The sequence below is a fragment of the Salminus brasiliensis genome, chromosome 16 (genome assembly GCF_030463535.1).
Source record: "Salminus brasiliensis chromosome 16, fSalBra1.hap2, whole genome shotgun sequence".
NCBI classification, from domain to species: Eukaryota; Metazoa; Chordata; class Actinopteri; order Characiformes; family Bryconidae; genus Salminus; species Salminus brasiliensis.
The window spans coordinates 26,002,105-26,028,885 of NC_132893.1; the positions used below are offsets into that span (position 1 = coordinate 26,002,105).

The following is a 26,781-nucleotide window of genomic DNA, read 5'->3' on the forward strand; positions in this document are numbered from 1 at the left end:
GCTACTTTACACATGTTTAATCCCTGTAGAGATGCATTGTCAAAAGAATAGGACTCTCTGGTAAACATGAACCAATTGAGACCAAGGGTATTAAGCAGGATAAGCTCTGAAAGAGAAGGTGTCCCAATACTTTTGTTCATATAATGTTTTTATAAATAATATCAACTACATACTTCGATTTATAACATTAACATAACAACTGCTTTATACTGGACATCCTTTTTGCATGTGTTCTTTAATATTGGAAGAAAGTGACCGAGCAGTGCTGATTGGAAAAAAATGCTAGGATTGGTTCTGGAAACTTTGTTTTGGGCTTTTTCACGTTCTGAAGAAGTTTCTTAGTGAATTAGTGAACATCTTGCGAACCACATCTCCATCCAAAAACAAAGTGAAGGACAGCAACTCCCACAGAGTAGCGTTGGACTGGGCGTGCTGTGGACAGTGCTAACAGAGGCTGCCCACACGGGCAGACAGTTTGCTTCACAGATGGCTGATCAGTAAAACCAATTGGAGATTCTCTGGTCTGCAGGGAGGCAAAGGGGGGGTGGGGGGGTGACGGTCGGGTTGGAGGGATAGCGCTCGCTGAAGCCGACAATGAAGTGTGACCAAACTCTTCAGCCAAATGATCCACGCTAATTGATTTAGCAAACTGGAGACCGGGCTGTGGACACTGAGAGGCGACATGCTGGGGGCAGCGAATGTGTGTGTGGTTGGTCATGTGTTTTCTTGGCAACCAAATGTCCATATGATAGTATGAAATCTTAACATTTTGACATTGTGTGTGTAAGGTGTGTGTGTGTCTGTACATGTATTTAGTTCGTTGTGGAGACCAAATGTTCAGAGAACGATGGAAAACAACAACATATGTGTACTTTACATTATATTACATTACTTTACTTTATAGACTATGTATGTCACACAAAAACTTTTCTCCCGATCATGTCCATTTCCATGATGAATGAACCAAAAATAAATGCAACAAAATTTCTTGGAATCAAATCTTTTACATGGACTTCTATTAAAAGTTAAGTAGGCATTCTCCCCTTGTATTAGAATAGTTTTAGTTTTAGTTAGTCTTTGAATTTCAATTTCATATAATAAAACCTGCAGAAGAAATGCTTTACAAAGGCAGGACTACTTTACTTGACATGTCAAGATGTTAGCCTTGTCACACACACACACACTCGTTTCTCCTTCATACTATAAGGGATGCTATGTCCAGATCAGATCAGAGGTAACCTGTCAGACTGCAGTTACACTCTGATGGGTGGGCTTCTCTTTTCATGCTCCATCCATCTTCCTGACTCCACTGTCTATTACAAGTCTCATATCTGTTTTCTCTCTCACTCTCTCTGCCTAGGCTCCCCATGACCAACCACTCATTCACATTCTCACACTCTCTGCGCTACAATTGCCTTTTGAACGCTTTAGTGGAATTAAGTTGTCATTCATCTCCACAGGTCTTTAAAACACTGTAAAAAAGGCATTACAGAGCGCAGCACTATGTGCATGATGAGCGGATTGCAGCGCAGGCTGTCATTACTGAACATTACGCTGCTGTCTGGAGGAATATGCATATAGATAATTACTGACCAGAGCATGGTTTGCCAAAGGCATCTCAACACACCATTCACAGCGAGACGGTGAAAAGAGTGTTGAGGGTGATTATCACTCTCAAGAGCTGTGCTTCTTTTAGGGCTGATCTCTAACATCACATCCTCGCCACACAATCTTCTGCATCTACTGACTGTTCTGTTGCGGCCTGCACACATTCTAGACCCCGTTTGCACCTGGTCATGTCATGTGACTAGTATCTGGATTGCGTTCAATTTTAGCTGTATGCGTTTACACTTGGTAGTCAAATGTGTCTCCAGTTAGTCTGACTGAAATTCGATTACTGTGTGGGATCATTACGGGGCAATTACTACTGGTGTTTTGATTAGACTTGGAGGGCCTTTGGTTCTCAAATGCGTCTTGGTGAGACGAATGCGTTTACACTGCTATAACATGTGGCTTGAAAGTGACTCAGAACACGTCCTGAAGTGGTTTGAGTGATCAGATTTGGATCTGGTTTAAATGTATGGCTTAACCTTATCCAGATATTCAAGACAGATGAAGTGACCAGGTGTAAACAGGGTCTTAGGCTATGATCAGACTGCCAGCCCAAATCCAATTTTTGGTATATCTAGCCTGTATTCTGGTTTTTGGAAGCTTGAACAGCCAAAAATGAAAATATGAAATCCAATTTTTACAAATTGGATCCAAACCACATTTGGAATTACATTACATTTGCGATTACAGTCAGATTTGTTCCAAATGGGATATCTCTGTGTCTTTTGCGTCAGCAACATCCATCTCTCCTGCATCCACATACGAAAGCAGCACATTAGCGTCAATGTCCTTACCGCATAAAGATCTGATCTGGTCTGTGAAATCCGATCTGATCACTTGCAAATAACAGTGAAACAAATCTGCCGATTTGTCTGCAGTCTTAACATATTGTTAAATGAACCTTCTTCAAGTTCTGGATGATGGTTTGAGAGAAGGGAAAGTTACAGGCATTACCTTTTAAAAATTACACAGTGGAGGAAGATCATTTAAAAATAATTGGAAATAAATCTGTCTCTCTTATTATGCACTATGATCTCTAAATTCTGTCATTGTGCCTATTTTTACATGACAAAGCTAAAATTATTAGATGCCTGTCATGACTGACCATTTTTAGCAAACTAATGAGTGTGTAGGGCAATACTTCATTATTTCTTATCATTGGTCTATTTGATCAAACCTTTCTGAAGCAAATTCATCTAAAGCAATGCGTTTAGTTTTTGAATGGCAGTCTGAATGTGTTCAGAGGGAGCCACACTGCATCTAATAACAAAGGCAGAAGGAAGAGGAAACTCTGGCAGTATTACCACAGCTTTCTTTTCATGCATCTGATGTGCTACTTTTAATGAATAGAAAGCCTTATCATGAGTAGAGCATTAAGTTTTAAGACTGAAATTAAGACTAAGACTAAGAGATGCATGAAGAGCCTACAGACACATCTGCACAGCACAAAATAACAGTGTTACAAAATGTTCTTTGAGTAATGCCACAGAAGAATCACTTTTGGTTCCATAAACCAAAAATTAGAAATTAGAAATTTTGGGCTAATCTGTATCCCATGGACTCAGTAAGTATACAGACAGAACTGAGTAGCTAACCGATCTACATGGCTGCCAACTAAAATCTGCTAAACATGTTGTTCTTCATTGTTCTTAAAACAACATTATCTACTTTTCATGAATCATTGTGATGCACCACGGAGCTGCCAACCGCACTATGTAGCTTTGGGAAAGCAGGCAGGACAATCCATGCGAGAACTGTGTGAAGGTGCATAATCCATGTCATATTTGTGTAGAATACTGTAATATTACTCCACCACCTCAGACCACATCCTCTTTCACTTTCACTGATGGTTCTGAATGTCTCAGTTTGTCCAGAAATGCGTGTGTAAAGTGTGTCACACAATACTGCTTTAAAGAATAATGAAATACTGCTTAAGGGACTTCAATGTCAAACAAAAACTACAGGTTTTGACCAAACCCATTCAATGACAATCGTAGAAGTATAAGTTAAATGCTCCCCCAGCAAATAGTTTTTAACAGCAAATACGGCCTTAGTAAATGTGGAGCTGGGGAAGAGGCCCAGGTGGCTCCTTATGAAGCTGCTTGAGAGAATACCAAGAACGTGCACAGCAAGACAATTGAGGGCTACTTTGAAGAATCTAAAATCTTACCGTTCATATTTGTTTCGCACACTTTTGGTTACTGCAAAATTTTGCTTGTCTTTTCTCCTGTAGGTAAAGAAGGGAGGCTGTGTGAAAGGTAATGGGACAGTGAGCACCATGCGGGTCAAGTGTTCAGGCATCTCTCTCCTCCTTATCGTTGTTCTGCTGGGACTGGCTGACTCAGAGCCGCCAGAAGAGTCTGTCGCAGCAGGTAAGAATTTCATATTAATTTTGTTTATCATGTTTAAATATATTTATAATATAAATATAATGAATATATTTAAAAACTGAAATAGTCTAATAAGTTTAATAAGATGTTTCACTCAGTAGTTTAGTAAGGAACAACAAGAACGTTTGGTCAGTTTATCTGCTTGGAGATTTGATCACTACTTTTCAAATACAAGGAATTATGGTTAATAAATGTATTAGAATTTTATTTTCAGTTATGCAACTTTCTCAGTCATTTTAGAAAGGCTTGGTTCATCATTCTTCTAAAATGTCTTCTTAATGTTTTCTCTAACTGTTCCCTAATATCCCTAATACGCTCACTGTCCATACTGTCAGCACTCCACTCACCATATAGGAGCACTTTGTAGTTCTAGAATTCCAGACTTTGGTCTGTTTGTTTCTCTGCAGACTTGTTGGCCTCATTTCACCCTGTTCTGCGATGCTCAGGACCCCATTATAATTATTTGGGTCATTTTCAGAGTGGAACAGATACAGCAGTGCTGCTGGAGTGCTTAAACACCTCAGTGTTACTGATGGACTGAGAATAATCCAAAACATCCAACCTACAGCATCCTGTACCACTGATGAAGGACTAGAGGATGACCAATACAAACTGTGCAGTCTCTGACTTGGACCAACTAGTGGACCAACTAGGCAGGAGTGTCTAACATAGTGGACAGTGAGTGGACACAGTGTTTAAACACTCCAGCAGCACTGCTGTGTTTCATCCACTTGTACTAGGAGCAGGACACACACTACTAACACACCACCACCATCTTGTCATTGACACTGCAGAGCTGATAATGACCCACCACTCAAATACTACCTGCTCTGTGGTGGTCCTGACCATTGAAGAACAGAGTGAAAGGAGCTAGCAAAGTCTACAGAGAAACAGATTAGAAACAAGGAGGTGGTGTCAATGATGTGACTGATTGGTGTAGTTTCCTGCAAGCTTGCTCAGTGCCACTGATAGTAGTGATTATTCTGAAGCACTATTATATTAAGATAAGATTTTGGTGAGTCACAAAGTTCATGTTTTATTAGAAATCCCTCACACCATGAGTCAAGATGGACTGGAATCTTCTGAATGGATAGCACTCAACATTCAGACCTCTGCCACCTCACATACAAACTGTCTCTGCTCCCATCTGTTTTCATTTTAGCTGCTAGAAAGGTTATAACTTAAGGCTAATTTCCTCTTGCGATATGCATATCTATCCGGCAACCTCACCCACTCCTTTCTCTCCTGCTTTAATCTCGTAGGTGTTGCAATGTGTTTGCCGGTGACAAGTTGAGCTAGCATGAGTTGAAGTGACAGCAGGATGACTCTGATGTACACAGACTGTTGGCAGTCGCTGCGTTATTCGCTGTCCTGGCAGAAATCGCTACAAGACAAATAGGTTTGGCCGCCATTCGCCAGGTTCAGCATTGAAATGCATTCCCCTGCTACAGCTCTGTCTAAACAAACCACGCACTGCAGCTAACTGCTCCATTCAGCCCTGTCGAGCGCGAATGCTAATGAAATATGAAAGTACAGCAAACTACGGCTGATTAAAATCACACGCAGGTGTGAACACACACAGAGACATGCATATACATGCCACCCCACCCCCTTGCTCCATCTCTAACAGAAATGGGCAGAAAACCCTCCAGTACAAAATTACACATGTTAGCAATCATGCTAGCACATCTCTGTGAAATACTAATGAAATACAACAAACCACAAACAAATCTCTCTTGCCGTTATTTCACAGAAAACAGTAGCACTCATGCTGTCACACCTATGTATAATATGAAATGTGAAAGAACAGAAAACTATGGTTATTTTCAATCACAAGCAGGTGTAAACACACCAACATGCACATACAGTCACCCGCCTCCCACTCCCTGTCTGTATTGGTTCTAAACAATGACTGTAAAAATCGGTTAATGCCCATACCTGCCAGTGAGGAACCACATATGTGGGAGACTGGGGTTTGATTTCTGGTCTTCATGGTGACTATGCTGTGCCACACCAATAAGAGCCCTTTGGCGGGACTCCTAAGTCTGCATTGGCCTGTCTCTTGTAAGTCGCTCTGGATAAGAGTGTCAGCTAAAAGCCAAAAATATTAATGTAAATGTAGAACATGGACACCATGTTTCCATTAGCTTCTGTTCTATAGAAATGAAGCCAAATTTGTCTACCATGTTGTCAAATGTTGAACCAGTAGAGCCCAGAGGCAGAGCCAGACTCGCCTACTCATTTGGTAGACCCCCCACCCACCTTCTCCCAGACCAAAAGTGTCTCAGACAGCCTTCAGTTCCACAACTTCCACAACTACATGTAATTAACAGAAAGAGCGGCATGCAGGTCCTGTAGATGGTGGACTCTCCCAATCAAGTCTGTCACTTCATTCAAGTGTAGCCCTGTCTCCTTATGATATAACAGAAAAGGGGTTTTGCGATTGATTTCTTTGCAAAAATGAAAAATGCAATATTATCACAGGGAAAACTAACTGCTGGATATGGAAATACACTTTAGAGGAGGAAAATGCCTTAAAAACATATGGGGCTGGGCAGAGCTGCACATCATACTGCAACCAGCCACCAGAGGCGGTACCTTTTGGTTGCTTCACTTTTGAGAGATGTTGCACTGTCCATATTTTCTACAGTCACTGGTTCTAAGAGGTGGGTAAACTTCATAATATTAACCCCAACCCCCTCATGCTATCACATCTCTGTGCAAATATAATGAAATATAAGAGTACAGAGAACTATGGTTAATTAAAATCACCCACAGGTGTGAACATACAAATACGTGATATACCATAGCACCCCCAAATCCCTCCCTTCCCTCGCTCTATCAACCTCCAGCCATTGATTCAGAGAAGTGGGCAGCACGTCATATACTAGACACACACACACTATCACACATGCTAGCACATCTCTGTGGCAAAGGTAATTACTGCATCCGTCACAGGGAGAGTGTGAATAGGCTTTTATCTCTGGCCCGCATGGAGGTCAGCCATTGCTCAGAGACATAGAAAGCAGCGCTGTGGCTCGAAGCCTTTGAGGCTGAAGTCATTTCTCCCATACTAAGCACTCACACCGCTGTGCTCATTAATTGTCGTCCCGCTGCTTTAGAAGAGTGGGATCCCGATACAGTGTATTTAAAAGGTGCCACAATAGTCTGCTCATTCTCTGCCCCTTGCAGTGAGCAGATATCTATCTGTTACAGGTTGTCTCGAAGTCCATTTGCTAAATGACATAATGGCCTGTGTGCTAATTCGATGGATTCTGAATCAGCCCCCTGCTCTGTAATGTGGCATATTGTACCTAAGTGCATATGTGTGTGAATAGATAAGAGAATGGGCAAATTTCCCGGCATTACCAGACATTCCTTTGGTCCATCTGTAATGAAAATGGAGATTTTAATGGAACAGTTGCCTTTCAGGTGTAAGAATTTGCAAAGTCCTCGTCTACAAGGCCAAGATTTAAAGAAAGAAGGAGGACAAAGGCGAGATTATGCTGTCAGGTTAGCTACAAGTGTTGAATGTAAAGATGACAGTTGCGGGAATTCATTCTGTCTAAGACTTAATGACCCTCCTAAGTTCTCGGATCACCTGATGAACAAAACCCAACCCAATTCTCCCACAATAGTGGACTTGTCATTTTAATTAACAGGAAGATTTGCAGCCCTGGAACTCAAATTGTATTCCAGACCTGCAGTGCCTTCATATTTTTGCTCTAACCCCACTCTGCACCTTCCAATTTATTAATGGCCCACGACCCAACAAAGAAGGGAACCTAATTAGAGAGATACATAGACACGCGGTCAGAACAAACACCTGTGGACATCTGTGGCCCTCTATCGATTCACTGAAGCATCCAGAGACTTAAACACTTCCCCCAGTACTTCAGCAGTAATGAGGTGAACCTGGAGTGTCTCCAAAGCAGGGATTAAATGAAAGGCCAACTTCATGTCGTACCAGGTCACTGTCATTGGCAGTGATGGCTTGTCACAATGAGAGAGAAAGAGAGAGCTGGAAGTGAACCATCTTTTCTCATTTAGCCACCAACTGCTGAAAGAACCCACATTACCATGGAGAGGTTTTGATAAGAGGTATTTCAATTAGATTATGACCTAGATTATACCTTCAGTTTAGTCTTTTATTAAGGGACTTAGGAACATTGTGGATACCCTGGAATCAAATTGATAGTTTGGCAATGATCAAATCAATACAATTAAAGGTGCTGTATGCGATTCTGGAGAACTACTGTGATATTTGAACTCAGCAGCAAAACAAACACAGTGTTGTGTGACTCGGTCCAAGCTACATTGTTTGTTTTCCATTTACAAAGCAATGGATGAGTACAAACACTGGACATTATTCCAATGTGCAAACAGACTGTAGAGCTAGTGTATTGGATGAAAATTGCATATAGCACTTTAATACTTTTGACCACTTTTACACTTTTCATATCAGTGTGTGGGAATGTTTTCATGGATAGCAGTGTTAGCTTACATGTAGCAAAACTTTCAGTGACCAGTGATCAAGTGATCGAAGTCCCACCTTTTTACCACTATTGGTCTACATGTACCTGTATCAACAGCAACTATTGGTCAAACTGCTTGGTCCTGTAACTTACTTGAAGCCCCCTAGCCACAACGTCCTAACCATGACAAACACCTGTGTGTCCCCAGTGTCCTCCTTTTTGAAAACCACTTCTTCACATAATTTATACTCTTTCAATTTCCACCCATTTCAGGCAGTATGAACATGCTAACAGTATTTAATTTTAATCTGTGTCTGATTGTGAGTCTGATTCTGTTGTGAATCAAGAACATACTGGTCTTTATTTAGTCAGCCTGTTTTGGACATTGAAGCCTGAAGTCTTAACAATCATGTGTGTAAAGGATCAGTCCTTTGTATGTTTGAAAAAGTCTTTTTAAAAAGGGGAAATTGTGGCTCTGCTGGTGAACTGACTTCACTGGGCGCTGTAGGCCTGAGTTTATTCTGCTGAAGAAAAAAAGCCTCTCCACATCTTGGCAAGCTTCCCAATGATTGTACAGGGATGGAAAGATAAAAAGTGTGACAGAGGACTTGAGTTTGGAGAAGGGCCTCAAGCTACAGCGGAAATAAAGAGGGTTTGGAATTCACTGTAGATACAGAAGTCAGGTCCGTTAAAATGGATTTCGCTGGGGCACGGCATGACAATTTTCTGGGAAGTTCAGTGTTTGCTCAAGTCTTTTAACCTTCGGTGTTGTACCCAAGAAATGAACCCATACGTTACAGTGCTAAGGCACATGGATTGGAAGCTAAAAGGACAGGCAGGAGAATACACCTGATCCTTTCTAAACCTTGTATATGCAGTCAGAATTTATTTAAAACTGTTCAGAGCATGGATGTCTTGTTTTAGGGTAAAAATGTAGAATCTTGAATGTTGTTGAGGTTTTTAAATGTTAAAAAGATCCTTTACACTTAAACATCTTTTTTATACAATGTTTTTTTTTTTTTATGGCATCGTTTTAAAGAACCCTTCTGGGACCTATTTGCCTATTTGCTCCAAGAAAGACATTTTTAATGTCAATCATTAAACATACAGCAGCTTCCCTTTTCACTTTAAGCTACATTTAGATATCGCAGATAGTGCATCTTTAGTTTTGCCTGCAGCATCGGCAGGATGCAAACTTACAACCTCATGATGATGGGGTGAATCCGTAGACAGCAGTTGTTGTGTGAGCTGAAGTGGGTTAATCTGGCAGAGGTAAGACCATGTGTCCATGTGTGCGTAAGGTAATGGATACAGTGTTCTTGTTAGAGAGCCTAATGAAGAGCTTTCGTCTCAGCACAGATGTCTCTAATTAGCAACTTTATCAGCACATCGGTATGTGTGCATGTTACTTCTGAGTTTGCCTGGCCTCACTTTTGGTCTGTTGCTGGCTGGTGTGAACTCTCAACCTCAGGGTTAAACTGCATTCTCGACTTCCAATTTAAGTCTGTGATTTGTTCTACATTCATTCAGAGATAATCTTCGTTACCATACGTTTCTCATTAATTAGGGCTCCAGACCTGCTTGTTTGATTTCCAGGAGTCAGGTTTGCTCAGATGGTTTTCATGAATGGCTGCAGGAAGCTCAAGTTCAGATGAACTGCACTTCATGAAATATTGCCATGCGCAGATAAGCCAGGGTTATGACAGAGTGTGATAGTGATATGTCTGTTATCTGATTGAACCCAAGCGCAGGGCTGACTTCATTTCCCATGGTGCCTCTGGGCTTGCCTCAGTAATCTGGACCATCTTCATATGAACCCTAGGGGGAGGAGGTTCCAAGATAACATTGTTGTTGCAAATGTACCTGTACGGCTGACTGGCATTGCTTTAGCTTTTGGCTACGGTCATGCCTTTTTACTTCCTCTGGTGCTGCAGTGAAAAGATGATGATCTCCGATATCCAGGAAGACCGAGAGGCATTTATCACTAACAGGGATGTGTGTATGTTCCCGTGTGTGAGCGTGAGAGTGTACATGTGCGAAATGAACTTGAAAACAAATGTTTTGGACAAGCATTTTCAGATAAGCCTTATGTTGTCCTACCAGTTGAGCCATGCAGTCTACACAAAGATAAAGGTGGCTGTTTCAGTATCTCTCTGAATTAGCCACCACTGCTGTGGGTTGAGAACAGGCCGAGACTGGGAATGTGGCGCTCCATCCTTGTCCGCTGTTTGGAGGCAGTTAAAGAACCCATATCTTATATTTTTCTTACATTTCATTCTCCTTAAGCCATTCTGCTCTGACTGACTGCCCTTTATTGTTCCTCATACACTTAATTTGCTTGTTAGGACAATCAGCCTTGGGATAGACTAGGTGAAGCACATTTCAAAGCCTTATAAATACAATACCTTGCCCGATACCTTGACGATGCACTATTCTACTGTGTGGCAATACCTGCACAAATATGACCTTCATGAAAGAGTCATCAGAAGATTTAATTCTCTTCATATAAATCCATTTTTCCACAGAAAGTATACCAGAAAATGTCAGCATGAAAAAAATATCATACTCACCATCTAGCAGCACTTTTTAGCTTTGTTAGCCTTTTCATCCCATTCTTCAATGGTTAGGACCCCACAGGACCACCACAGAGCAGGTATTATTTGGGTGGTGGGTCATTCTCAGCACTGCAGTGACATGAGTGGATCAGACACAGCAGTGCTGCTGGAGTTTTTTAACACCTCAGTGTCACTGCTGGACTAAGAACAGTCCACCATCCAGAAATATCAAGCCAACAGCGTCCTGTGAGCAGCATCCTGCTACCACTGATGAAGGACTAGAGAATGACCAACACAAACTGTGCAGCAACAGATGAGCTTCTGTCTCTGACTTTTCTCTGAGTGTCTAACAGAGTGGGCATTGCTGTGTTTCATCCACTCGTACCAGCACAACACACATTACTAACACACCACCACCATGTCAGTGTCACTGCAGTGTTGAGAATAACCCACCACCTAAATACTAACTGCTCTGTGGTGGTCCTGTGGGGTCCTGAGCTTTGAAGAACAGGGTGAAAGTAGGCTAACAGAGCATGCAGAGAATCAGATGGACTACAGTCTGTAATGAGATAACTACTAAGTGCTCCTGTATGGTAAGTGAAGCTGATAAAATGGACAAGCAGGAACAAGATGGTAGTTTTAATGAAGTGGTTGGTCAGTGTTTAGTGTGTTTGTTGAATTTGCAGAGACTAGTTTCCAAACATCAACTTTTCTGAATGTATGTGGGGAAATATAGACTTCGTTCACTGTTCCACTGTCAGACTTAGTTGGAGCAGGATTACAGTGGAGGCTGTACCTTACCCATGGCAAGCTCTCAATTAATTAAAGCAAAATTCAGTGATATGCAAACCGGTAGACACCTCTGGTCAAAATATTGGTTGCTGTGAATAGCTAAGCAAGTAAAAGATGACCTGATTGTCAAAACAATTGCATCACCTGGCCTTTACTAATGATGACTGGGAGCAAACCATAGCTCTAACAAGCTCATTAAGATCTGAGACAGTGGTCAAAGTTATCTGAGAGCCCAAATCTCATGGGGTTTCTAAGCCTTTCCACGGCACTTCTTTTCTTTTTTCAAGAATCCTTTCAGAGATCAGTTTATCATCTACTCACTTAACTCTTCACAGTTATAGACATTTTGACCAAGGGAGCCTAAACCCTTGCATGCCACTGTAGGTTGTGTAGAGAAAGGAAAACTGCACTTTTCTGCAGAAAACCCATATAGTGTGTGTTAAGCTTTCCAGCCTTTAGATTTCCGTCTTCGTGTTCAGTGTTGTGGTTGCTCTCGCTTTGGTCCACAGCTGCCTGCTGAGAGAAAATCAGGCACATAAGTAGGCGGTCATTAACCATAACTGATTACCCGCTGGTTTGGCCATATCTCTTCTCCGTCCTCCAACCGACACTTAACCATGCAACCCCCTGCCACGCTTATTATTTCGGAACTGCGTAGTAAACATGGAGTTATTATGAAGTTATACAGACAAGGAATGGAACCTCCTGCAGTTATTTAGTGTAGAAGAGCTTTAACAAGGAACTGTTAAGGTGTGGTTGGCCAGGCTGAGGTCAGGCTAGCAGAGAAGGACTGACCAGTGACAGGGACACATGAGGAATGTCTTGTGGTCACATCACAAGAGAATGCATGTTGCTTCCTACATATCAGAACTTCACTGTTTATTCCCACCTGCAAGTTAGAAGTCATCCTATCAGGGGGTGGGGAGTCCCTCCTATTCTCAGACTCCTGATCATGAGGGACTGTCATGGTTTCCTGTTTCTTTACAAGCAGGCAGTTAGACAGTCGCGCCACCCCAGTGCTGTTCAACCATGTACAAGAATAGACAAAAAGGTAAATTTGCTCAAAACTGTTTTATTGTAGTGTAATATCGCAGCTCAAGAGTGGCCCTACGGTCCAACTGCTGCTCATCAAGTGTGAGAAGGGCTCAAATCCAGGGTCAAAAGCCTTTCAGTCTGGGGGACTTGTAATTGGGGAAGTTCTAATCTACAGATGAAGGGTTTGAAATCTCAATTCTGTATTTACTGTTGGCCAAATTCAGATGTAGAACTAAAAAATGTGAGTTAGGAGTGACTACACTAATTTGAGTTAACTAAAAACATGCTCTGCAATCAGTTACTTTATCACATTATGCTGAATGAAGGACATTTTATCTAAGTTGAGAATGCCTGAACTTTACACACATATTTGTAAACACAATATCATTGGACAGAAATGCCCAGAATACTACAGGTTATATTGAGGGGCAGCTCTTCAAAAATCTGAGATCCGGTTACACCTCAGTGGAGCGGTAGAGTGTATTTGTTTGAATGCCAGGCGGCTTTCCTGACAGGCGAGTGTTTCTCTGGATTACAGCATGTAGAGGATGGGTTGCAGTCTGGGTTGGTGTGTGTATGTGTATGCTGTAAATGACTGGAGTGAAGTAGCAGCAGCTCCCAGCAGATGGACGCATGAGTGTGGGTGGAAGAGTGGGCTGATGGTGAAGACCGCCGTTCATGTGTGAGTGTGTGTGTGTGTGTGTGTGCATGCGTGTCTACAAATGATTGATGACAATGAGAGTGAGGAAGATCTAATTGAATTAGTATAACTCATTATTCTATTTACAAAGCTTGGACAGTACCAGAGCTGTACTCTGTACAAACGGGAGCACGCTTGCCAGTCCAACACCTGTGAGCTTGGAAACAGTTTGAGGGAGGGAACAGAAGCTCTTCCAGGAGGAGATTTTCCTACAGCGTTAATTTGGCCAAAACTCAAATGTACACAATTTCTCCCTTATTTCAAATGCAGTCAATTAGCCAAGATATATTTAGTGTCCACAGTTGGCTTCCTTAGTTTAGCACTGGACCTATGAGGCAAATGTACATTATATGGACAAATGTATAAGGACACCTACACTTTACACAAACAGAAGCTTTTCTGACATCCCATTTTAAACCCATAGGCATTAATATGGAGCTGATACCCCTTTGCAGCTCTAACAGCAGGTCAGGACTCTGCAGTTGTTGAGACAGCAGACAGACGTTTATGCACTTTTATGAGCCTCAGCACTCGCCAACCCCACTCTGTAACTTTATGTGGTCAGACACTTTGTGACTTTGTGATTGATCATACCACTTACAGGTGATGGTGGAATATCTAGGAGGGTAGAAATTCTACAGACTGACTTGTTACAATGGTGGCATCTTATCACAGTAACACACTGGAATTTAGTGAGCTAAACAACTCATTCTTTCTCTAACGTGTGTAAAGATAGACTGCATGCCTAGGTGCTTGATTTTGTATAACCTGTGGCAATGGGACTAAATTAAACACCTGAATTCAATACTTAAGAGCTGTCCTAATACTTATGTCCATTTAGTGTAGAGACACTACATGCCTTCAGCTACTTTAAGATGCACCCATTTCTGACACAGATGTACAAATGCATGCACAGCTTGTCTAGTCCCTGTAGAGAAGTGCTGCCAGTAGAATATGACTCACTGGAGCAGATAAATATGAACCTATAGGAACTAGTCTAATGCCAGGCATGGCTAGAAGGGTATAAAGCCCCCCAAGCATTGAGTCGTGGAGCAGTGGAACTGTGTTCTCTGGAATGATGACGCTCCCTCCAATACTTTTGGGATGAATCGGGGAGTTGGAGTTGCTAACACACCGAATGACTGAATGCAATCAAATCCTCACAGTATTGCTTCAAGAACTAGTAGAAAGCCTTCTCTAGACAGTAGAGACAGTTATTTCAACAAAAGCAGGATGAACTCTTTTTTAATACTGTTGATTTTGGAAGAAGTGTCCCAGCACTTTTGTCCATGTAGTGTAACTGGGAGCTGACCCAAGCAGAATCATGCTAACCTCTCACATTCTTGAGAATAAAGGTGCTTCAAAAGGTTCTTTGAGCAAATAACTTTTTAGTTTCATAAAGAACAATTTTGTCATGTATGAGATGTATGAAGTATGAAGAACCTGTTTGGATGATTAAAAGGTTTTTTTTACACACACACACCAAAACTGGTTATTCTATGTCATTGCTCAATAATGCTTTGTAGCACCTTCATTTTTAGAAGTGTACACATATAATAGACAATATAACTGACATTAATACCAGTTTTCAGGAGTCAACTGATCGTATCGGCTGACATCATTTGATGTGGTCAACCATTTCACATGTTCAGGGAACTGAGATTTCAAAGTAAAAATATAATGTGCAATACCCCCCCCCCAACACACACACACACACACACATGAAATTAAGAGTCAATTTGCAGTTACCTGTAAATAATCTGTAAATAATATTGTTATTGTTTTTTACCTCTGTTATTTATATTGTGTATATAGTGGTAATTTATCTACGTTTATCTACGTGTCTTGCTATCCCTTTCTGCTGTGACACTGAGAATTTCCCCACTGACTGACTCCAGTAGTTCAACAGAGCTTTACTGACTAATATAACTGTGTGCTGTTTTCAGCTGTAAATGTGCAAATTTTTAAAACTTGAACAGTATCATCTGACAAAGCCTTAAATAATACAAAATATGGTGCTGGGGTGGAGCATCACAGAATTAGAGGTTAGATTTGGATGCACCCAGCGCTTCTGTAATGGAACAGGTGGTGACTGCCAGTCTCTATAAAATAAATCATTTGCATCATTTCAGAAGCATCTGTTTGTTTTAATACAGAATGAGCCACTATAGGTTGGGTATTATTGGTGGAATTGTCACAGATAATGATAAATTTGTGGGACCTCAACATCAATCAGTATTATCAGCCTAAGAGGGTCTTGTTTGGGCGCTAGCACATACACAATAAGCGATAAGTTGTGGGAAAACGATTGTTCAGTGTTTCACCGTCGGTGTGAAAAGTGGTGCTATTGCGCCTCATTTGCCTGAGCTGTCAGTGATTAATAAACCAGACTTTCTCACAAAACAAATCCACCTGAATGATTCTGGTAGAACATGTCTCAGTAGAAAACCCAGTAGAAAGCCAATGTTGATTTCATGGCACACTTTATGGACAAAAGTATTGAGGCACCTGCTCATACATTGTTTATTTCAAAATCAAGGATGTTGAAAAGAGCTTACCCTGTTTATATTGGAGTAACTGTATCTACTGTCCAGGGAAGGCTTTCAACTAGATTTTGATGGAGCATTGCTGTGAGGATTTGATAGCATTTACAAACAAGAGCGTTAATAAGGTCAGGTTATTGGACGATCACCACCCCACCTCATCCCAAAAGTACTGGATGGACCTCATCATTCTAGAGAACACAGTTCCACTGCTCCACAGCTCAATTCTGAGGGGCTTTATACTCCTCCAGCCCATGTCTGGCATTAGGCATGGTGCCAACAGGTTCATGTTTATCTGCTCCAGAGAGCAGATAGGACTATTCTATTGGCAGTACGTCTACACAGGACTTGACAAGCTGTGTGTGTACATTTGTACATCTGTGTCAGCAACTTAAAATAGCTGAAAACCATTTATTAAAAGGGATGCCCACAAACATTTGGGCATATGGCATATTTAAAAGCTTCATGACAGTGTATGTGGAAATAGCTTATAAATAGCTATAGCAATTGAGATGAACTTCACTTTCAGAGCACATTAAATACAGAAGGCAACAAGTAGTCACTACTGCTTTAAGTGCAAGTTGATGCTGCTGAATGCTCCTCAGCCCTTAAAATCCAGTCAAACCTTTCTGTACTGCTATACTGTACTTTTACTGTACTGCTTTGCTGCTTGTGACAGGAGGGTTTCTCAAGAGAGTTCACCTTGATACTGGGTGTAAATTTTGCGGCCTTCTCTAAACATGTGTAGAAGTCATAGAAGGGTTTCTCTAAAACTCTGTGGACTGGTTTTCCAGACTCAAGTTATTTCAGGATTAATTCTGCCTTTAAATACATCGTCATATTGAGTAATCAGATCTGTCAATGTTGATATGTTGAAACAGCTAAATGCGTAGGTTGCATAGACCTTAGTTACCTACAGCAAAGATTTCACCTGACCGCAGCCAGGTGTAAACACACCCTGGATGCACTGTGATCAGACCATGATTGGATAACTCAAACCACATTCGGAGGTGGTCAGAGACAAATCTCGTCCACATTTATTACAAGTGAAAATGGAATGCATTTCCTGTGATTGAATTCTGTCAGGCAAGCGAAAATACGTCTGTCAATAAAACATGAATACAAATAATTATTACTGTGGATCCTGGCTTATCTTATTCTTCATCTGTCTTCTTTGCTTTCTCTTGTTCTGTGTGTGCATGAGTGTGTGTACTCATGCTTATTTAACAGTAGATGAGAGCAGTCTTACAGAGTTCATTCCCTTGGGGGTTAAAAAGTCCTTTATTAGTTCTGGGAATGTGAGGACCAGCTATTGTTGCGCAGCGTACATAGAACCCCTATTGTTTCTCTGTTCACAATCTTCTGGAGCCAGACCACCTTGATGGGAAAGCACTGTTTACTCAAAGTAAAAATGTAATTAGGTATGAGTTGAACTTTACTTATTTGGGAAAGTAAAACCTGACCTCATCTGGTCACACTGGGGCCACATTTTAGTGACCAGTGTAAACAGAATCAGGTCAAAGTATATCCAGATACTATCCGGATACGAAATGCATGTAAAGACCAGGTGTACATGTGGGTTAATGCTACAGACCCTTTAGCCTGATAAACTCAGAACTGCCATGTGGTTCCATGCTTGTAATCCTTACTCATGACTAGGAATAACCCAAGTAGATTCACTGAGACATGATTCCTGGACATGATTCCTTAAATCCTGTACATTATACAAGTCTCAGAGTTTAAGACTCTACTGCCTATCAGTACAGTTTAAATATACAGAAAACCAGAGCTAATTAATCTTAAACCTCCATCCCATCAGGTAGACAACTAATCAATCCATCCTTCATCCGTCCTTCAGTATACTTCAATGGTGTAGGCAATGGTGCTACAGACAAGAGGGACTGGGAGAAGGTATTATCTGGTGAAAGATGGCAGCAGAGAGGGAAACGAGAGGCATTGGGGCTTATTTGCTGCCTCTCCATAGCCTTCTGTACTAACGCCACAATGTGCTATTCATGAATTATGCAAACCGGCTAACAGACAGCTGGCTACAGACACCATAAACTGCTGACTGTCACTGATGGAGATCCATCTCTCTGAGTACAAGCCCAGCTGCACCACTCAATGCACACTCTCCTACTCACACACACACGCTCTGACTGGTCCAAAGAGTCTCTCCATTTCTGAAGAGGGAGTGAACACGACTGCCTTTGGCTTAATGTGACTAAATTAGCAACTGAATTTAATTCACAGCTTCCGGCGTGTCTCTATACCCTGAAAGGAGACCAGTAAGGCTGGTGAAGTGTGTGTGAAGGTGTCCTGTATGCTCTTTCAGTGCCTGTCAAAAATTTGGTGGACAGTTTGCGCACTTTTGAAATCAGGATGTTTTTACTCTTGTACAAGCTTTACAGAACAATGTCAAAACCTCATTCTTAAGGGCTGGCCCTGAAGTCAGGAGATTAGTTCAATACTCATCTGTGGCTGAGAAATGAAGTTTTATTTATGTGGGAAAGTAAAATCTGAGCTTGTTTGTCCTGGTTTTGTTGAAGTAACTGTCTTTACTGGGTAGACTTGCTATAGATCTTGGGGCACTGTACTGAGGATTTGATCACATTAGTGAGGTCAGGATGTTGGATGATTAAAACCCACCTCATCCCCAACTCCCCAACTCATTCCAAAAGTACTGGATGGAGCACCAGCCATCATTCCAGAGAACACAGTTCCACTGCTCCACAGCTCAACGTCTTATACCCTAGATGTATGTTTATCTGCTCCAGAGAGTCCTATTCTATTGGCAATACCTCTCTACAGGGACTAGATGAGCTATGTTGTATGTGTGTGTGTATGTGTGTGCATTTTTACATCTCAGCTAAATGCATTCATTAGAAGGGGTGTCCACAAACATTTGGACATATGGTATACACTCAGATGCATTAAAATAACTATTTTGAAGAGTCAGGGGTCTTCAGCCTCCTGCTGGTAAGTGTACGCACAGTAGCCTGCAGTGCAGTGTGACTGACTGAGCTGACGGAGATGAGAAAGTGTGACACTGTAGCGTCCGTCTGGGCTGCGTTTCTCTCAGATTGAACTCTCAGTGTGGGCTGATTACTGTTGGCTCTGCCTGCAGACGCATCTGAAACCCTGCTGCTCTGTCAGTGTGAGTGTGTGCTGCTGGCCTGGAATTGCGTGTGTTGTGCGTGAGTCTACAATTTGCCCTGTCAGGGTGACAGAAATAGGACAGGTGTGGTGACAGCGCTGACAGAAGACAAAGACAAAACACACATGCACACACACATACACACACACAGCTTGTGAGGATGACACAGTGAGTGAGAGGTCATTAACTTGTCCTCTATGCAAACAGAGACTTTTCCCTTCGCTCTCTCTCTCACACACACACACACCTCCATCCCTCTTTCTAACTCCCTCTTTCTAACTCTCTCTCTCTGTTCATCTTCCACTCCCTCTTTCTATATCTTACTTCCTCATTTACTCTCTCCCTCATCCTCTCACTTCCACCCTCTTTATATCTCTCTCACACCCATATTCACTCACTCCCTCATTCACTCCCTCCCTCTTTCTATCTATCTCTAACTCTTCCATCTGCCTGTTTCTTACTGCCTCATTCACTCTCTCCCTCATTCACTCCCTCCCTCTTTCTATCTCTCACTTAGTCCCTCATTCTCTTACTCCCTCCCTCTTTCTGTCTCTCTCACAGACTCCCTCATTCTCTCACTCCCTCTCTTTCTGTCTCTCTCACACACTCCCTTGTTCACTCTCTCACATCTTATTACTGCCTATCTTTCTTCCTCACTCCTTCATTCTCTCTCTCTCCATTCCTTTTTATACCTCTTTCTCTCCATCTATCCAATCTATCCTTCTGTTCTTCAGTCTTTCTTTCTGTCTCTCTGTTCCTAGTCTCTCTCTTTCTCTCTCTCTCTCTCTCTCTCTCTCTCTCTCTCTCTCGGTTTATCGTGTTCTGTTTTTCTCTATTTGTCCATTTTTCCTGCGTTTTCTCTCCTTATTTTGTATTCACAACAAACTGGCAAAATATTGGCACACACACACACACACAAACACAGACTTTCTAACCTACCCGTGCTACATCAGTGTCGACACACATCCACTCTCTGCATGAAGCTCTGTGTGTGATGTTGAATATATTCATGCAGAATATTCTCACGCCATACACACACACACACACACACACACACACACACACACACACACACACGCTCTCCTCCAGCGCAGTGGCAGTAGAAAAGAAAGCTGAGGACCTGCAGAGGGGGGCTGGATTGAGGGCCGGGGCATTGATTGGCTGCATGAATCAGACACACAAACACTTTTTTCGATCTCCATGGATTTGTGGGGGTGGAGGGGGACTTTGTGTTTTTTTCAAAGGCACTGGATTCCTAACCACACCAAGTCAGGCCATTAATCTCTCCCTAAATGACATGTCATTCCTGGAAGGCCGCAGCCTCCATTATCCACGCCAACACACACTCAACCATCCACTCGCATGTGAACGTGCTGAGTATACAGTACACAACACAGGCAGATCCAGTCCTCTGACACATCAAAAGTACAGCACTCTGCAGAAGAGCGCACAGACAGACAGCACAACTGTTGCAACTGTAACAAAGAGCTGTTCAGCATCTTGACTTGAAAAGAAAGCATCCAAGGTTAATAGGGGCTCCTGTATGATTTATTCAGATGGTGGGCTTGCTGCTCACTAGCTGTGCTAAAGAATGTGCCATTTGTTCAGGTAGGCTGTTGGTGTTTAGGCTGGAAGGTGATTTTAAAGTGCTATAAGTACATCAGAACTTCATTAGTAAGACTTACACAACTGTACACTTACACATTTGTGCAATTATCTAATCTGTCAATCATGTGGCAGCAGCGCAATGCACACAGTCATACAGATACAGGCTTCAGGTAATGTTCACATCAACTATCAGAATGGGGAAAATTGCGATCTCAGTGATGTCAGAGATCTCATTTCTAGAACTGCTGATCTCCTGGGATTTCCAGCACAACAGTCTCTAGAGTTTACTCAGAATGCTGAAAAAGGAAAGAACATCCAGTAAGTGGCAATTTTGCAGGCAGGACAGCCTTGTTCTTAAGAAAAGTCAGAGAATGGAGAATGGCTAGACTTGTTGGAGCTAACAGAAAGGCTACAGTACCACACTGTACTCAACTGCATTGAGAAGAAAAGCTTCTCAAAATGTCCAACATGTCCAACATGGAGTTGGATGGGCTACAACAGCAGAAGAGCATATCAGGTCCACTTCTGTCAGCCAAGAACAGAAAGCTGAGGCTGCAGTGGGCACAGGCTCACCCATGCTAGACAGTTAAAGACGGAAAACAGAGGCTGGTATGATGAATCTGGACTGAGGTTCTCAGATGATAGGGTTAGGATTTGGTAGCAGCAGTTTTACCCCATGGATCCAAACTGCCTTGTGTGAACAGTCCAGACTGATAAACTAAAGGATGAGGTCAAGGAACCAGTAGAAATAGTTCATTATCAGCAGTAAAATAAAAGGGACTGAAAATGAGAAATTTATTCAGGTAGTTAGCGCCAGCCCGATCGCATCTTTTGTCTTTTGTTGCCATGTTGAATTGACGAGGGCAATATTTCATTGGCGAAGGCATTAGTCTCTGTCTCTTCTGCTCTCACCTATGACTTCACTCTTTCACACACATCCCCCCCATCAGACATACACACACATGCACAGTGATGTGATCCGCATGTTTGCATGGAGATCGGGGTGCGGCTTAGTGCGCTCAGCATCGATTAGCCATCACTCCTCCCGTCCCGTCTTTGTATTGGCTCGGCAGAAAGCCCTCCGCACCCCGAATAAAGGTGCTGAATTGATAAGGCTAAAATCAATGGGCAGCCTTTGGCCCTCAGTGGGCTGGACCCTCATCAGTATGACTGTGGCTAGAGAGCTGCTCCCATGAATTGTTGTTTATTGCAGACACACAGTTTTAGTAAGCGTTCATATAATCAGACACTCCGGACTGATTTATTTAGTTTAGTCGAGACCTTTTTTTGAAATTACTGTTTTATAGTTTAATATTTTATAATCCAGCCTGACACCTCCCTGACCAATCAACTCCCAGCTCCTTTAAAACACTGCAGGTAAATAAGTCACTTACTCTGGTCTGACATATGAAGTTGTTTGTCGACTACTGATGAAATAACTGGTTTATAGTGGGTGAACAGTGATATGGGTTTCTATAGTGTGTGTGTGAATTAGCTTTAGGGTTAGCCACCCCACTGTTCTGAATGTGCTCTTCAATACTACTGGTTTAAAGACCGTCGGGTAAAATATTTCAGTGACTATTTTATATAGTTTCAGATACTGTGATGTTTTCACTCTGCAAACTCTATACTTTTTAATTTACCTTCTGAGAACATCCGAAGGTCAGTTAATGGCGCCCTCAGCACACCAGATTGTTGTGCTGAACACTGTGGTTAAAACAAAGAACTGGACCAGGATTAAAATAACCAATACTCAATCCATTAAAATATGCCTGGATCAGCCCCAGGCCTGATTAACTGGATTAGATCAAAACATCCCTAGTGACAATCAAAGGTTGGTCAAAATTTCTGCTACTGCTGCAAAAGCAAGTAAAACATAAGCGAGTAGAAGTCTCTTCCATAAATGACATATTTTTGCAGGTGTAGCTGCACAGTAGAATAGTGCACCATTACTGCACAGTCTGCTAAATAAATCAATCAAATGGGGTTTTGATTTACCTTTCTAGCAATCCTACGAGCAGTTTCCTCAGACCTCAACTTGACCTCTATTGGTTCTGCAACTACAAACATAAAAAACAGGTTCAAGCATCATCTGAAGATCATCTCATCTGGCAGAGACAATATTTAATGTGATGCTTGCTTTACCATTTAACAATAATCTCAGTGCTAGCAGAGGACATCTCCATCTCCACATAATTAGAACTAACCATTAGACATCACTTCTGAGCCTCATCTAAACATGTTTTAATAAACATGCACTTAATCAGTGATCATTAGGTGTGGTGATAGCCGCACTCTGTCATGTTTAAAACTGATGTATTGTATATCGTCCACCTCCTTTTCAAACTTATTGGTGTCTCAATTCTAGATGATATACCACCCATCATTTGTAGAGAAACAGAAACCTTCAATGTAATTACTGTCATTTAATCAAGTAACGCTGAATGAATAGATTCCAACCAACAGCATCTCTCAGTTCATTATTTTCCTGGGCTATTCTTCTAGTTCTTATTGCATACGTCCATTTTAATTCCCTAACCTAATGCCCCTATATGAATTCTAATTCTATCTCAAACCGGGGAAAAAACACAGACTTCGCTTGCTCTCACGGATCCTCTAATTATGGGTTTTAATCCGAGTGTCGTGCCTGGACTGCATAGGAGTGTGTATGGCACTGCCGCAGTAGGGTGGCTGCGGCGAGCTGCCAGTTGTGATGGATCATGCAAGAGAAGGATCTGTCTGAGCTCTGGCTATGAATACACTTGATGCTATGTAAGGTCTGTAAGAACGTGTGAAGAGCTTTGTTCTGATGGAAAAAAGATGCAATATATTTCTAAATATATATTTTTTTACAATTGAACTGGTATTACTGTGACCTGTATTACTCTTTACTAGTCAGCTGAAGAAAATACAATCAAAAATGACACTTTCGACGGTCAGCTTTTAATGGAAATGTGTAAATCTCTAGTGTGGGCCTAAATGATTTGAGTACACTAGTACTTATTAGAATTCCTTTCCTTTCCTTTAGAATTCAGAAGGCCTTATCTTTTGTCAGTATTTTAGTGATGCTTTGCCCTTGTGTCTGCCTGTCTTTACATCCAGCCTCCTCTCATTTGTGACATTTAGACGCACCAGAATGTGAATTCCTGATGCAAATCAGATTTACAGGCTTATTAATCGCTGTTTGAACACCATTTGATCAGAAAACCAGGACAAAATGGCAATTAGCTTGACATACCCAGCTAAATTACTAAAGGCTGAATGCCCCCGCCCACACCCCCACCCATGATATCACAAGTCACCCCTTTTCTGAAGCAAGATAGGTTGGTGGAATATATTAAAATAGCAGACAGCATTTAAACAAAGAGGAACACGAGTCAAATATGTGTTGTTTGGCTCTAGCTTCGAATGTTGAATGGGTGCTGAAAGGGTGAGAAAGCTGAGTGGTTTCTCACTCACTTGTTATGTACTGTATGTTTACGGCTGCAAATCCAAATGATTCACCTCCATTGCAAAGCAGGTTTATTAGCAATATGTACTAATTTAGTTGAACTTTTTTTTTTTTTTTTAGCTATTTGCGATAAACCAATAACACCAAACACTACCACACAACTACACAACTAATCAGGTGGCAAATTAAGGGATTCCTTAGTTGAATCAGTTGTGCCTGAGATTTAACACATCAAATACTTGGAATGGCTATGGGGTTTAGAAAGTCAAGAGAGTTGTCCAAAACATTCAATTTTATCTTGTTGATAAAACAAGATAAAATTGCCCTGAGACAACATTCAGTGTCTCAGGGCAAAGACACTGAATGTTCCTAATCATACCATTAAAAGTAGAGTTCACAAGTTAAAGGATCACATGTGCAGGGCAAGATGGATTCAATCAAATATCAGGAAAGCCTAGGAGAGAATATTATGCCTTCTAAGAGGAAGCTGAAGCTGAAGCTGGGACATCATTGGACCTTTCAACAGAACAATGATCCCAAGCATACCTCAAATTCTACAGAGGCTTGGTTTCAGAAGAAGTCCTGGATGATTCTGCAGTGGCCTCAGTTGGCTGACTTTAACCCCACAGAAAATCTTTTTGAAGGAATTTAAAGGATTTGAAGGAAGCCGGTTGCCGCATGCAAAGCTGGTGTCTGGCTATGTATCACGTTTGCAGCAGGTCATAACAACAAAAGGGTTCTCTACTAAGTACCAAGTACGCTTTTGATAAAGAGGTTGAATAATTCTGAAAGTAAAGACAATATATAGGAATTTACACTGCAACACTGATCATCAAAAAGGTCCAATATTGAGCCTGCTAATGACTGCTGCTATGCTGCATAGCTGGTCCAGTTTTAGTCATTGCTAGACCCTTTTCCCCCAGCCATTGCTGCTGTTCTACCTAGAAACTAGAACATGTGGAGGAATGTGGCTCTGTTTTAATGTAGCGAGGAGTGCAGTGCCATATAAATAAAAAGAGAATGAATTGTTGTCCTATGATGTAAATGAAGAGAGAATGTGGAACAGCACTGAACGTTAGTCAGTACTGGAGAGCCTGAGTGGAGCTCCTTTAGCTGGAGCTGCATAAAGTGTTCAGCAGAAGCAGAGCCGGAGCGCTGAGTGGAGAGAGCTCAGTCCCAGAGTGGACCATTAATAAGCTGCTACAAGAAATGCAGCAGAATGACCCCTATAGCAGATACAGAGAGAGAGGGAGGGGGGAGGTAGAATGTGTGTGAGAAAAAGGTGGGAAATGTGTGAAAAAGAGAGGGGGGCAGGGTGGTAACCCAAATGAGGGACAGAGAGAGATGAGAGAGTGAGATGGGGAAAGTGTGGATCAGAATAGGTGTGTGTGTGTGTGAGAGAGAGAGCCTAAATGTGTAAAGGAAACTGTGTAAAAGAGAGTGAATGTGTGTGTGTGTGTGTGTGTGTGTGTGTGTGTATGTGTGAGTGTGAGTGTGTGTGTGTATGTATGAGTGTGTGTGTAATAGTGTGAGAGTGAGGGGTCATGCCCTTGAGTACGGCAGGGGAATAAGGAGGAGTGTGTGAGAGAGGTATCTATAAGCGAGGGGAAGGGGAGAGAGAGAGGACGAGTGACCTGTAAAAGAACAGAGAGAAGAGCAGCATAAATGAAGAAGCAGTGTATCAGGACACACCAGTCTGCTACAGCAGCCTTTTATCACTGTCCACTCAAAATCCACACTCACATTCTTCTCCCCGAACTTAAGTGTGCTCACATATACTATATGGACAAAAGTATTGGGACACACTCTTAAATATTGAATTCAGGTGTTTCATTCTGTCCTATTGCAACAGGTGCATAAGATCAAGTTCTTAGCTATGCAGTCTGCCTTTACACACATTAGAGAAGAATGGGTGGTTCTAAAAAGCTCAATGAATTCCAGCATGGTACTGTAAGAGAATGCCACCGTTGCAACAAGTCAGTTTGTTTCATCCCTATTTCATCCCTCCTAGACATTCCACCATCAACTGTGAGTGGTATTATTGAAAGGTGAAAGCTTTTTAAAACCACATCGAGCCATGAAGTTTAAGACCATGTAAAGTTACAGAGTGGGATCACATAAAAGTCTCCAACACTCTGCTGACTCCAGACCTGCTGTTAGAGCTGCAAAGGGGGACCAGATTTAATGCTTATGGAATAATGAATGCCTATGGATTTAGAATGGGATGTCATAAAAGCTCCTATAGCTGTAATGTGCAGGTGTCCCAATACTTTTGTCCATATTCTCCATACATATTCCATTACTCTTCTCATTTTACTTCACCTTGAGTTCACATCTCTCTTGTCTGCTCTCCCACGCTTTCACAGAGTAGTGGGTAGAGCTCCTCAGATAGAGGCTGTGACATAGGAAGCCAAGCCAAATCTGGTGATGTGTTGAATGCTGTGTTTACTCTTCTATGCTTATT

The 26,781-nt window shown here is 41.8% G+C and overlaps 1 protein-coding gene across 1 annotated transcript in view; it reads left to right on the plus strand.

The window, feature by feature from the left end:
• Positions 1–26,781, plus strand: part of LOC140536725 (roundabout homolog 1-like) — a 269,345-nt gene that overhangs the window by 29,049 nt on the left and 213,515 nt on the right. The window contains exon 2 of the mRNA XM_072658699.1: positions 3,845–3,983. Within this exon, the coding sequence (XP_072514800.1) occupies positions 3,890–3,983 (94 nt within the window). The 5' untranslated portion in view covers positions 3,845–3,889. The remainder of the gene's footprint in view (positions 1–3,844; positions 3,984–26,781) is intronic.